At 40.6% G+C, this 15,140-nt stretch overlaps 1 protein-coding gene across 6 annotated transcripts in view; it reads right to left on the bottom strand.

Moving 5' to 3' along the window:
• Nucleotides 1-6,875: 6,875 nt before the first annotated feature.
• Nucleotides 6,876-15,140, bottom strand: part of HELZ (helicase with zinc finger) — a 120,427-nt gene continuing 112,162 nt past the window's right edge. For all 6 annotated transcript variants that reach the window (XM_083727360.1, XM_083727358.1, XM_083727359.1 and 3 more), the window contains one exon: nt 6,876-14,563. In XM_083727360.1, the coding sequence (XP_083583486.1) occupies nt 14,232-14,563 (332 nt within the window). In that variant the 3' untranslated portion in view covers nt 6,876-14,231. The remainder of the gene's footprint in view (nt 14,564-15,140) is intronic.

Below are 15,140 nucleotides of genomic sequence, written 5' to 3'. Positions count from 1 at the left end.
AATGGTGAAATCACGTTTAAAATTGTATTCTTAGGATTGGAGGGCTGCAAGCGATCTCCTCCAAATCTAACTTTTTCTAATAAACTGACCCCATATACTCCACATCATGCAGTGTAACAAAGCAGAAGATCACCACCTTTCACCAAGGAAGAGGGGCCACTGAGAAGACAGAGAATAAATGTAGGAGGCACTGAAGAAATGACTCTTTCAAAAAGAAAAAGAAACACACACTTTTAGGTTGATGTTCCTTGAACATCATCAGAACAAAATGTTCAGGGCATTATTCTTTATTTAAGCTCTGAAAATATCTCAAGCCCTGCCTGCCCCCATTTTGAAGGGACATAAAACACAAACCCGGTTTTAGTTTTGACTTACAAAGTCCCAAACAATTTAGGTGCAAGCTATCTGAGGGAGAACTTTCCTCCATATTGACCTACCCAATCACCGAGGTTTTCCAGTGAGGCCTTCCTGGTTACCTTACTACCTTGAGAGAACTGTTTGGTGGTAATGCAGTAGAGGGCCTTTTCGGTAGTTTCGCCCTTGTCAGAATGGCCACTCCATTGAGTTAAGGCAGGCACCAACTTGGATCACATTTCAGCGTCTGCTAAAAAATAAATAATGTATTCCCTCAGGCCTTTGATGGATATTAATGCCAGTTTAACCTAATAATATATCTGCTTTGGCCTAATGTTGGCTGCTTTGTTTTTTTCAGTAACTAAATGTTGAGGTAATATTACTGACTTTTTTGTACATCACCATATCCTCCAACATTTCTCCGATGAACACAGGGGCGTCCCATTCCATAAGGATAATTTTATTATTTATACCCCACACATTTTACTGGGTTGTCCCAACACTCTGAGCAGCTTCCAACATATATAAAAACATAAAACATTTTTTTTAAAAAAAATTCTCTATACAGGATTGCCTTTAGACGGCTTGGGGGTCTAGCATTTCTCCAATGAAAATAGGAACGTCCTAAGGAAAAGCGGGACATTCCAGGATCAAATCAGAAACCGGGACGGCTTCTCTAAATCAGGGACATCCCTGGAAAATAGGGACACTTGGAAGGTCTGCATCACTATTACCACCTTGTGATGTTTACATGAATAGTGGTATGGAAATAGTTTTAAATGTAAAGGTTGGGAAGTTAGTAAAGAGGTTTCTAAATCTGAGCCCTACCATTGTTCTCCTGGGCCACACAACTGCTACAAACAGCAATATTCAACAATCCTTTATCAGGCTGAGCTGCTTTCCTCGTTTTCCCAAAGGCTACCTCACGACATAACGAAGCTGCCTGTCACAATTTGTAAAGGGATTTTTCGCACATATCTATTTATACTGTTGGAAATTTAATTTAATTGCTACTATATCTAATTATATGGAAGCTGAACATTTATCCTGACTTGATTGAGAGAGACACAAAACTTTCGCTAAAAGGTAAATACAGTATCTTTAGCTAGAAGCTCAGTAGCTGTATGCAATATGAAATCCAATTTAAAGTGGGTTCCCTAATGTCCCTCTATCACTTGTCCTGGCAGAAAACCAGAGATTCTGACATAGTCAATATATGCATATAGTCATTTATATGTTGCGTCTCTGCCCAACTTCAAATTGTGTCACACTTCATTTTCATTAGTATAGCTATGTCAGCTGAGGTAAAAGAAGGTTGTGTGTTTGTTCCTCTCTACCTATATTTTTCTAAGCAACTATCTTGGCTTGGATTTAGTACTTTAAAGAGAGATTCAATGTAGAGTATACATGATGCATACCCTCCAACATTTCTCCGATGATGATAATAAGATTATTATGAAATAGGAACATCCCTATTATCTATACCCCTCCCATCTGACTGGGTCACCTCAGCCACTCTGGGCAGCTCCAACATATAGAAAAATATAATAAAACTTTAAAAAAAAAACTTTCCTATACAGGGCTGCCTTGTCTTCTAAAGGTCATATAGTGTTCGAAAGGTATAGTTATTTACCTCCTTGGCTCATGGGTCACATAACTTCAAACCCTCCAACATTTCTCTGATGAAAGTAAGGACATCCTACCGTATTCTCTGATGGAAATATGGATGTCCTAAGGAAAAGTGGAAGGGATGCAGGTGGCGCTGTAGGCTAAACCACAGAGCCTAGGACTTGCCGATCAGAAGGTCGGCGGCTCGAATCCCCGCGACAAGGAGAGCTCCCGTTGCTCAATCCCTAGCAGTTCGAAAGCACCTCAAAGTGCAAGTAGATAAATAGGTACTGCTCCAGTGGGAAGGTAAACGGTGTTTCCGTGCGCTGCTCTGGTTCGCCAGAAGCAGCTTAGTCATGCTGGCCACATGACCCGGAAGCTGTACGCTGGCTCCCTCAGCCAATAAAGCGAGATGAGCGCCGCAACCCCAGTCGGCCACAACTGGACCTAATGGTCAGGGGTCCCTTTAACTTTACCTTTTAAGGAAAAGTGGGACATTCCAAGATCAAATCAGAAACTGGGACGGCTTCTGTAAATCTGGGACTGTCCCTGGAAAATAGGGATACAGTGGTACCTTGGGTTACCAACACCTCAGGTTACAAACACTTCGGGTTACAGACTCTGCTAACCCAGAAGTAGTACCTCGGGTTAAGAACTTTACCTCAGGATGAGAACAGAAATCATGTGTCGGTGGTGCGGCAGCAGTGGGAGGCCCCATTAGCTAAAGTGGTACCTCGGGTTAAGAACGGTTTCAGGTTAAGAACGGACCTCCGGAACGAATTAAGTTCATAACCAGAGGTACCACTGTCTGCATGGTGATGCCAGGTGACTTAACAGGCAGGTGGTCTTGCACATTTGTAAAAGTTGGTCTGTGGGGGGGCAATAGCCAAGGAGGGCGGAACTCCTTGTGCATCAACTGATTTGCAGGAGGTTCAATCCTGCTTTCTATAGGGTTCAGTGCTCCTGCCAGTTCCCTGTGGGGAACTCCCTCAAGCATCCAAACCAAACAGGACTGAATTCCCCACCCATCTGCTGATGCCCAGGGAGTTCAATCCAGCTATATCCCTATCTGTCAGACGTGGGCAAGATGGGTGTGAATTGGGGGAACAGTCTCACAGGTCAAATGCGGAGGCCTGGTGCCCCAAATTTGGCTTGCACGCTGGAGATCCCCCAGCCCTGATGTAGATATAAACTCTTATCATCTCACATACTGCTCTAGTAACTTCGCCTGTTCCCTGGTAGACCTTGGCTACTTCAGAGGAAGGAATGAGACAGCTCACATTTTGAAGTTTAAGAGAAATTACTGAATAGAGAAAAGAAAGTAGGGGAAAGAGAACGAGGAAGCGAGTCTTCAAAATTCCCAACACACAATACTTAAACTGCTGCAGATATGGGGGGTAAACATAAAGAAAATTTTGGTGGAGAAAGCAAGGAAATGGCAGCTGGGAGTCTACTGTTATAGTTAATTGCTCACTTGACATGTTGTGAGCCATTTTGGGCATGATTTTGTGGGAAAGTGGCATACAGATAAACAGATGATGATGATGAAGCTGCCAACAAGTTCGAGTAAAAGCTGTAGCAGCTCAAAAATTATGAGAATATAGGAAGCATCTATTGTTTTTTGTATTGGTTGAGAAAATGGTGAAAAGCAAAACCCCATGTATATCAATGGATTCTGCTCTGTGGAAAGCCCTTTTTGCCTAGCCCTCCTTATTGATTTCCATCAGCCAACAACTGCTTACTAAAATTCCATATGGGATTTGGTTTCCTTGAACGGGAAATTAATCGTCTCAACTAGCACAATTATACACCTTATAGGACAGCAACTCTTAGTATCTGACAGACAATGCTACTAGATAGACTTGTTTGTATGCCCAAGGCATGCTGGGGCACTAAAAATAAGAACTAATGAACATGTTGATTGAATATCTATGCAGCCTTTGGTTGCGGTCAGGTCTAATTTTAAAATCACTTGAACACTGAGAATTTCTTAAGTACAGCTGTTTACAGGCAAAAGAATGAGGCGAGGAGAGAAATTCTAATGGCAATATAGTGATATCTCAGAGCATATTACGTACTTGAATTGTGTGCTGCAAAAATTCCACGCCTTTCCCTCTCGTAGTTGCTAATGTAGTCCTTTTTAATGACTGCTCCAGTCATGTGATCAGTCATGTGCTTTGGCCAGTTTTATTTTTGGTGACTCTGATACTTTGTCCCACCAGCGAGGTACACGGAACCATCACAGAGATATATCAGGAAAACTTTCATATTTTTATATACCGGCAAATCTGCTTTTGCTACCAATGCACACTTGTCAGGGAGGCCAAGCCCAATCCCAACTCAGAGGTGAGAGAATCTGGGAAAGCTATGTTTGCAAATACATTTGTCATGTGTGTACATGTACACATAAAGCATTTGATCAGGATACCCTTTGAAAACAGAATTGTGTGAAGTAGTTCTCAGCATCTTTCATCTCTCAGTTCAACAGGCCATTATAATTATAAAAATGATGATGATGATGATGATGATGATAATAATAATAATAATAATAATAATAATAATAATAATTTTATTATTTATACCCCGCCCATCTGGCTGGGTTTCCCCAGCCACTCTGTGCAGATTACAGCACATAAAAATGGTGAAACATTAGACATTAAAATTTTCCAAATACAGGGTTGCCTTCAGGTATCTTCTAAAAGTCAGATACAGTGGTACCTCGGGTTAAGTACTTAATTTGTTCCGGAGGTCCGTTCTTAACCTGAAACTGTTCTTAACCTGAAGCACCACTTTAGCTAATGGGGCCTCCTGCTGCCGCCATGCCACCGGAGCACGATTTCTGTTCTCATCCTGAAGCAAAGTTCTTAACCCGAGGTACTATTTCTGGGTTAACAGAGTCTGTAACCTGAAGCGTATGTAACCTGAAGCATATGTAACCCAAGGTACCACTGTATTTGTTTAGTTCCTTAGCATCTGATGGGAGGGCGTTCCACAGGGTGGGCGCCACTACCGAGAAGGCCCTATGCCTGGTTCCCTGTAACTTCAACTTAAACTACACTTGCCACAAATTGTTCTACTTACACCTATCCATCCCCAGACTAGTTATTGTTGCCCTTCTGCCTATGACAATGTAGTGTGTGTGTTGATTCTATTTTATTACTTTCTATTTTATTATTTTATTATTGCTCTACATCAGCTAGAATAAAGGTTTAGCAGTAAGGAATTTCAGGCTTACCCCCTTTAAGAGGCACTATTCTGTCCCAAGACTAAGGCGCACAAAATCTGGCATACTTCCTTGTTCTTCGTTCAGCTTCCCCATCTCACATCATCCAGGTTAAATGTGGCCATGCTGAACCGGGAAAGTCTGTGCTCAAAATGTCAAGGGGGAAAACAGTAAGGCTTCCTTGGAGAGGGGACGTGTATCATTCAAAATGGCTATGTGGAGGAGCAATTTCCTCCAAATAAATGAGAATTAGGCCTACCCAAAGCAATTATCTTACTGAGAAATTCATGCTCATCTCCCATACACAACAAAGAGCAGCCGTTCCTTTAGGATATTTCTAATGACTGCTTGGCTGCTCCTGTCCATACCCACACAGAAGGATCATCCTTGAGGTGAACCACAAAATTCCATTGCCACCATCACTCCGAACATTATCTTTATTGTTATTATTAATAATAATATACCATTTATACCCCGCCCATCTGGCTGGGTTTCCCCAGGCACTCTGGGCAGCTCCCAACCAAATATTAAAACACAATACAGCATTAAACATTAAAAACTTCCCTAAACAGCACAGCCTTCAGATGTCTTTTAAAAGTAAGATAGTTGTTTATTACCCTGACATCTGATGGGAGGGCATTCCACAGGGCGGGCACCACTACCAAGAAGGCCCTCTGTCTGGTTCCCTGTAACTTCACTTCTCACAGTGAGGGAACCGCCAGTGTGCCCTCGGCGCTGGACCTCAGTGTCTGAGCTGAACGATGGGGGTGGAGACGCTCTGTCAGGTATATAGGACCAAGGCCATTTAGGGCTTTAAAAGTCACTTTGGAGTCACTCACTTCTTAGCCGTGATGGCTGATCTATTAAAACAAACGGGGCACTGCAATCTTAAGTCTGCCCTCACACAGTATCTGCTTCTCCTGCCTTCTTACTTATATCCAGTCCAGGGGAGTAGCACTGGCTCTCAGGTGCCTCCTTAACCTGTTGTTGCCCTTGCACAACCAGGAGGAGGATGGGAACCAAACTAAAACTGGTTTAGCTCTGTCCTTGGCTCCTACACTTGGCAACCCCACCTTCTCCCATTGCTCAACATGCAATTATTTTGTTCCCAGGCCTGCCATAGACAGGGATACGGCACAGGGCACAGCAGAACCAGAACATTATTGTTCCCATCAGGCTGATCTATACTTAGACAAGCAGTACTCAGTGAAACAGATGCCCTTCTAAGTCACAGAAGAAAATGCAATGGGTTCAGGGACCTCTGCACAATTTGTAGTCAATGCTATTTGGGAGTGCCTATATACAGTTCTGTTTAACAGCTGTGATATGCTTCTTGGCAGTGAAGCGAATGCTTGTAACATTATTAAGTACTAGAGCAGATGTTAAGGCATGGTTCTTAAGCTGCATGTCAGTGCCATGTTGAAAGATGCATGAAATGGGTTTATTTTATTGTGAACACCCCAGAGGTTGATAAGACCTCTCTTAACAGAGAACAGCTGGACCGACTGCTTGCAAACATAGCTTCACTTTGCCTCTTCTTCCACTTAAAAGCAAACAGCAAAAAAAATCATCTCCCCACAAATATTTAGGTCTCAATTCAAACAACTGCTCAATTCAAACAACATGTATTATCGCTGGGAGTTTTTTCTGAGACAATCCATCAGCATGTACAGCAAACATGATGCACTGGTAAATTTCAATATTATTTATTAAAAAGGCATTTTTATTATAAATACATTTTAAATGTAGCAGTAAAATACATTTTTGTGTTACCATTAATCTTTAAAAATAAAGAGTGCACCAAGACAATCATTACACTTGAAGATACTGTAAGACCCAGTCCTCCACGCAGTTTACAAGGAATCGCAAAAAACAAACAAAAAAAAACTTGGTGAAACCATTTCAAAAACACCTTCTGGATTTAGCAGTCTGGACCACTGGTGGACAGTTAATGCAATTTGTGTTCTGAAAGGTTTAGAACATTATTGGTGCTTTGCAACTCTTCTGAGCTACGTCTGAGGTTTCCGCTAATACTAGATAGTACTAACTTTTTAATATAAGGCCATTTCCTTTGCTAAAGTAAGCCACGTTGAGTATCATTTGCAACACAACCACCTCAGTTATTTCACCGAGGGTATTTATCTTGCCTCTCAGAGAATGGGATTAAATTGAAGATAATCTGTATTCAAAAGAAATCGTTTTTCTAACTCCCTTTTACTAACAGACCCACATTAAAGGGGAATTTATCCACAGAACCACAATGGCACCCCAGTTACAGAGCCTCAGGTACACCATTCTCTCATTAAAATCAACGGGGTTTAAATTGGCATAATCGTACATTGTGGCCGCACACAAAAATCTTCTCATTAGCTCGTCCTAAATACCTGGCCGTAACAGCAGTAGTGAACCTATAGGCGTCCAGATGTTGTTGAATGACAACTACCATCATCCCTGAGCACTGGTCATGCTGGCTGGGGCTGACGGAGGTTGGAGCCCAACCACATCTGGAGGGACTCAGGTTCCCCATGTCAGGGCTACTTTAACAGTTTGTGAGTGGCAGCATTTTGCCAGTAGCAGCAAATGAAGCAGGTAATGAGCATCAGCTGTTGTCCTCTCGGGAGTATTATGAGGGCAAGAATGGAGCCAGGGACCCAAATGGAGAGACTCCGGATTGCAGGGCCACTACCGTGTGAATGGGATACAGATTAGCAAGGGCTAGGTAAGAAATACAAGGGCAATGGTGTATTTCTCTCAAGAAATGCACAGGAGACCCAACCGAAAGGTAGCTTCTTCCAGACGGAGGGTTTTTAGTTAGCTGTGCTGATATAGAACAAGAACAAGCAGGGTCTGCATGTGTTGCATAGTCCAATCTAGAGACTGTTGCACACACACACAAAAAACCTGAGCTAGCTGGTATCTTTCATGGTAGCTTCCCTCCCATTTCCATGTCATGACAGAATTGCAGGCACATGCACCTCGCAAAGGTGCTTCAGGAGTTTTGAGAGATGCTTGTGCCAACATCTGCATCCAACATTTCCAGCAGGATGAAGATATGTGCTCCCAGACGTTCCATTTCACCCTACGATCACCTGTAGGAATGGGTGATGAGCTCAAACCTGGTGAGGAATGTATGGCAGTACCCATTACGTTGTGCTTCCATATAGAACATATACATGTCCTGCTCCAACCACTATATGCCCCTTTGAAGCCACAATCATGGCTGAGTGCATAGGCTATGCTGGCTAAATCCTTCAGCAGCCGTCAGGTGATCACCTTAAAGCCTGCCGGTTGCTTAAACTGGGCTGTTGTCTTGCAAATGAGCCTCCCGGTTACTTCTTTACTTAATTCTCAAATGGCTTTTATACGATGACTGCATTTACTAAAGGCAAAAGTGACCAGCCTAACCATGAGGCAATGTATTTGCTTCCAAAAGCAAGATGGATTTTCCCCACCCCCTTAGCCTCTCATCTCCATCTCTATATGCTGTTAAACATTCCCTCAGTTTTAGCTAAGGCCGGCCTTGAAGGTAGAACTTTTTTGTTTTTAGTGTGTAGATTAAAGAGGGTTTATTATTTAATACTGGGTTTTAAAGCCCAGAGTGCACTATAGGAAAACAAAGAATTTACTTATTAGACTTGAGCAGGGCATCTGGCAGTGACATACTGCAGAGGAGGGCATGGCGTGGGGGGGGGGGGAGGTATCTAGAAAAATATATAATAAAGAATAGGTTGAAAGAGATTTATGATGACGTCATGTAGCGTTACACCGCAGTGTATCAGAGCATGAGCAAAACAAAACAAAATGGACGTATGAGCAACTCCACATCTCAGACTAATGGCTGCTGTCAAAATCAATGTCAATAGCTAAGTAGGTAGTATGCATACTGCAAGAAAGAAGGGGGTAAATACCTGCAGCAAAGACTAATAGAATATAAGTGGAAGGATATTCAATCTTACATCGGGAGAGAAATACAATGCCCACTCCGAGAAGATGGCCTGCCTAAATAGGTACATTTCTACTGATATGGATGGGACAAGAAGCAGATTCAGAATTCACCATGAGTTGACTCCAATGAAATTGCCTGTGCAACAGGGCTTTTTCTTTTTCTCTCATTCTTTCTCAATTCCCCCATCCCCACCCTCCAAACTGTTCTGGGTGTTCCCTCAACCCTCCAGAGCAGTTCTGTGAGAGGGGAGAAAAGAAGTCCTGTTGTGCAGGTGGAAAGTCCTATTTTAATAGGAATACTTCATTGGATACAATCTTCACCACACATACTTTATCCTTCACATTTAATTTAAAGCTGAATCCTAAGAGAAACCATTTTGCATTATCTTGGAGCAGCAAGACAAACAGCTCCACTTAAAACTGCAGTGCAATGCCAGTAAACCTTATTTTTCACCACGAAATCAAATACACAAACACATCTTGTGAGGGATACACTACTAGAGTCAGAACTGTTAGCACAAATCCACATTTTAAGCTACTTTTGGGGTCTTCGTGACAAGGAAACTTGAGTACAAAATGCTTGGGCTGCAAGTCTACAAACAAGACAGATGTTCCCAAATGTAACTTGTCTAATTCGTATTTGTCTAGTAAACGTTGCAATTTGCTAAGGATCAGATTTTGATCAAATAGAACAAGCCACATCAGCTCTGTCCTCATAGCATTAGGGGGGGGGGTTAAGATTTGAGGCTCTGGTGCAGTAACTCAGTCTGGTAGTGTTGAGCATAACATGAGCTGGAAGACAGGCAGACAGAAGAGTCATAGGTAGGGGTGTTTGAACACTGATAATTTTCCTGGAGGAATTCGGGAAGATGAACACATTGTGTAAACAAATGCTAAAGGTGAAGGAGGCAGGAATATTTGGGTGTTATAACCATTAAATATTAGAATGAAAACTCCAGCTATAACTTTGGAAGTTTGGATTTCTTCAAGAGGAAGGTTTGGACAAGTATAACAAACAAAACCTCAATTTTTTCTTTCTTTTATCATTGGCTCTCATAAGACCTCTTCTCACACAAATGCACTTATTTAGCAAAAATAATGATGTGAGAAGTGGGTCTTTGTGCTAAATTTGGGGTGTCCATCAGGAAGAACAGGAGACCTATGGTGGACATTTAATACAGGGATCACCAGTCACTCAGGCAGATCCTGCACTGGGATTCTCAGTGACAAATATGATGCAGTAGCATATGAAGATTGGGGCAGGATCAGGTCTATTAATATAGAGTAGGTGGCAGAATCAGGGTAGCTGGCCGATCAGATGAACCAAGGGAAAATTATAATAACTAATAGTAAAATGGCTTCTAGGCATGGAAGAAGAAATAAAATAGAGACTGAGGATCTAGGATTTATCCAATACCATAATGCAATTAAATGAGACTGATAAGTTAAATTGCCGTAACATCAGAAACCCTTCAAGATGCTTCCTGAAAAATGAATTCTCCAGCAAGAAGAAAAATACTTACTTTACCTAATGTATCAAATATAATGTTGACCAGCAGCTTTTTCTTTTAAATATTACCAAGCGTAAGTGGGTTACATTTGTAGTTCCACTAATGTATTCTAAAATTCTCTTTAAGTGCAGCATTATATGGCATGCTCCTATTAAAATAAAAGATGCTCGTTCCCATGACACTAGTATATTTTGTTTCTGAAAATGTGAAATGAAATAATGGTGGAAAGCACTATTCCTTTCTGGGGGGCAGGGGGAGAAGGGACTATGAAAATTATATAAGCTTTTATGTACTTAAGTACAGACCTAAGTTCACAAGAGCTGTAAACTGTAAAAACACCAGGATCGTTAGAAATTTTATTTCACAGTAATTGACAACATGTATGCCTTTACTAATGGCCTACTCCTGACAAAAGACTGCCAATTCCATAAGAACTAAAATAAGTGAGAATGCTTTTAAGTAGAATTTGTCCAGTGGTAAAACTAAACACCAGCAATCTGAGTATATCAGAGCACTGGAATGGTCTGGAGCTTTCCTACCTCTGCAAAGCCAGTTCTATTTTCGAAATTGCTATAGCTCTGAATCTCTGGAGAAAACTGTATTTAACAACTCGGAAACATCAGTCTCACCAAGGTCCCCGTATATGCCAAGTCTGACCAAAATCCACAATCTGTAAAAAAAAATAAAAATCTGATGCAGAGTAAATGGATTTATTTTGTAGCCTCTTACTCATTTTAATCTCTGGAGTCTGAAAAGATAAAATATCAATCTTCCAAATGCAGGAATACGCTTCCGACAAATGTTTAACAACAATAAGGCTGGGGTGCGGGGTGAAATAAAAGAAAGAAAGAAAAATAAAGCATGTGTTTTTAGAAAGTTGCTGTGATGAAAATACCAGTGTATGACAGTTTAAAAATGAGGCCATCAGATGTCAACAATTGTTCCTCAGCTAACTCACAGATTGAAGTAAACGAACAAGCAAAATTTATTAGTTTAATATTTCAGGTAAGGTGAACAGAATAATAAAACTCTATATAAATGTGTGATTTTGAAACCCTGAAGATATAGTGCTGACTTGAGTGAGTGCATTTGAGCTCTAACTAACCTGCTATCATCATCGACAGGGGTAGGCATCTTAGGACCACCACATGTTCTGGAATACAACTCCCATCAGTCCCACCTAGTACGGCCAAAGATGATGGATTCAGTTCAAAACATCTGGAGTGCATCGGGCTGCCTATCCCTGGTTTTGTACGTATCACCAACAACTCTTTATTGTGTCCACATTAAGTGGGATAAAAAGACAACATTCCTGCCTTGGGTTATGAGTGGGTAAATGTCATTGCCTTCAATAGAATTTGCCATGAGTAACCAGGGGCAGGATTGGAACTCAGAACTTTAGGAGGTGACATCAGATATAGCGTCATTTATTTCAAAGGGGCTAACCCTGGTTTATACCAACTGAGATATTATGAATCTAATTTCATTAGGGCCATTGTCTGCAGTACTCAGCAGACCAAAAATACTAATGATAATGATGAAAGCTCAGTTTAAGATGCAAAGAACTTAGCCTCTGGAACTTCATGATACCGTGAGCTCAAACTGTGAAGCAAAATTGAGGAGGGACATTCTCCTTCACTATTTTGTTTGTTTCTATAACGTTAAGAAATACAAGTTACATAGCCATGCAGCTTTTATCCTGCATTTCTGAACCACAAACCCAGTAACCATTCAGATATTGCAATGCATTAAATCAGTATGCAGATCTCTTCGGTGAAATCCCGACTTACCTGAAATCAGTAAGAAAGGTGATACTGATTTCAAACCAAGCTGAGATTTCACCACAACGATTTACAAAAAAAAACCCAACAGGGACAAATGGATTGTAACAAGATCAAATATCAGATTGAATACAGCAGCAAGTACAGTAGCTCAGCAAAAAGGCTCTGGGTCAATCCCAATGTTTTCAAAGCTGTGGGGAGCTGTGCCACCTCAAAGAGAAACACACTTTTAAAAATGATACTATTGAAAATATTACTCTCGCATCTCACAATGGGAAATTAAAATAAATTAAAATATTGATAAAAATTAACGTCCCCGATCAGAGAGATCTTTTCAAGTGTAAAGGAGGACAAGGGCCTCTGTAGAAGCTATAAAAGATACATCCCTTACTTCAAAAGTATGAACAGTGTACAAGACCACAACCTGAAAGGTAAACATTACCCTAAAATGTTTTTTTTTCTCCAAAATTTTGTTACATATTGCTGTATAATTCTTTATAGATTTCACTTTCAATATATAGTGGTAAAAGACCAAGATTGTGGAAAACCTCAGCAGAACATACAAAGATAAAAACAACCATATGGATTCACAAGTCCTCCCCCTCCCCCCCCTCACAACTTGACTCCCCAAAATTTTGGATTAATTTGGATACAGCTTTGACAAACATAAAAATCTTCTTTAATGATGTTCCTCAAACAAAACAGTTAGCAAAATATCTGAAGATCCGTTGTATAATGTCACATTTAATGTAAACATCAAATAATGTACCAAAAGGTTTTACTGAGGTGGGGGCAAGGAGAAATAAAAACTTAAAAGCGGCACAATTCTTTATACCACTAGAGAAGCCAAGAGTAGGAGAAACCAGATTACAAGCATTTACACATGCATAGTTGGGAGGGGGACCCAAATATTTTACTAAATTCACTCAATTTTTTTTAATAGTTATTAAACTACGAAGCACCCAACATAGCAAAAAAAAAAAAAAGTTTTTAATTTCATGATTCTTTTCTTTAAAAATCTATCAATTTAATCTTTCCAACAAGCTAAATTTAGCAGCCTGTCCAAAAATAAAATGTGCAGGATTTTTTTTATTTTTTATTTTTTTTAATCGACCACTGCTTTACTCTGAAAAGTTAAAAACAGTGGTGTGCGGGTCTGCAAAGAAGGTCTTCACTTTATCCTACAGTCAAAGGAGATTACTATACCACATCATACAGGTTCTAAAACTATAAAAGTTTTAGAATGCAGCATCCTTTCACAGAAAGTTGATAAAACTGAAAGTAATTATAAGATGCTGCACCTTTATTTTTAAAAAAATAATAAAACAATTTAAGCAGACATAACATACATTTGTACATTAACTGGCCATTTCTGGTACAGAAACCCAGCATAGTATGCTAAATGTTATTGAATAAATGTAAATGCTACTTACAATTCTTTTTTAAATACAATTTAGACAACTTCTTTTAAAAAAAAATTATATATATATTTTTTAAGTTGCACAGTTAACTTTTCAGCTGCTAGCTTTAATGCAACACATATATAATGTTACATTTTTTATTTTTTTTTAAGTGTGTGTTTTTCTAGGGAAAATTTTTCAAACTTCTGACCCACAGTGAGGACGGGGGGGAGAGAACGGAATATAATTTAAAAAGGTTAGCTTCAAGTCTAGCAGCAAAGCAATTAAACCAAGATATATTTACTAATATAAACAAAGAGAAATGGTGGCAACTGCATAGGAAGCCCCAACTATCTTAAGTCTACTGACACAAATAGAAATTAAAATGTCCTCTACAAAAATATTCTGATTATTTAAAATAGGAGTAAAAGCCATTGCTACCTGATGAACTACCTAGACTAAGTTCCTGAAACAAAGACAAAGGGTCGCTATTCTTTTTTGCCTGCTCGGGGGGCGCTTTGGGCTTTGGTGGTGCCCTCAGAGCACTTGCGTAAGACATGGCCGGCTTGTTCGCGCCAGAGCTGGGCTGGCTGTTGCTGTTGGATTCCACGATCTGTTTGTTGGGCATGAGGGGAGGGAACTGGCCAAGATGCTGGAGCATATTGTAATTAAAAGAATTGGACAGCTGGATGTTCTCAACTTTCATCGGTTCCTCGGGCGGCTTGGCAGTCTTTGAAGGAACTGGAAACAGAAAGCAAAGAAAAGAAGAAGGTAGCCCCTTTAACCTCTCATAGACTTTTTGCGCGAAAAAGAATCAATGTCATCTGGATCTGAGGATTGAAGATAATGTCTCTTTATAGAAAACAGATATGTAGGGTGTTATATTGGAGTAGACGAAGTGAACAGTGTTTTTATACAATAACAATAATAATAATTTATTATTTATACCCCGCCCATCTGGCTGGGTTTCCCAGCCACTCTGGGCGGCTTTCAACAGAATATTAAAATACAATAGTCTGTTAAACATTAAAAGCTTCCCTAAACAGGGCTGCCTTCAGATGTCTTCTAAACGTCTGGTGTTGTTCTCTTTGACATCTAGTGGGAGGGCGTTCCACAGGGTGGGCGCCACTACCAAGAAGGCCCTCTGCCTGGTTCCCTGTAACTTGGCTTCTTGCAGTGAGGGAACCGCCAGAAGGCCCTCGGCGCTGGACCTCACTGTCCGGGTAGAATGATGGGGGTGGAGACGCTCCTTCAGGTATACTGGACCGAGGCCGTTTAGGGCTTTAAAGGTCAGCACCAACACTTTGAATTGTGCCCG

This window comes from Podarcis gaigeae (genome assembly GCF_964106915.1).
Source record: "Podarcis gaigeae genome assembly, chromosome: 2".
Taxonomy (NCBI): Eukaryota; Metazoa; Chordata; class Lepidosauria; order Squamata; family Lacertidae; genus Podarcis; species Podarcis gaigeae.
Note: the sequence above shows the minus strand (reverse complement) of the source record. Positions and strands in the feature narration are given on the sequence as shown.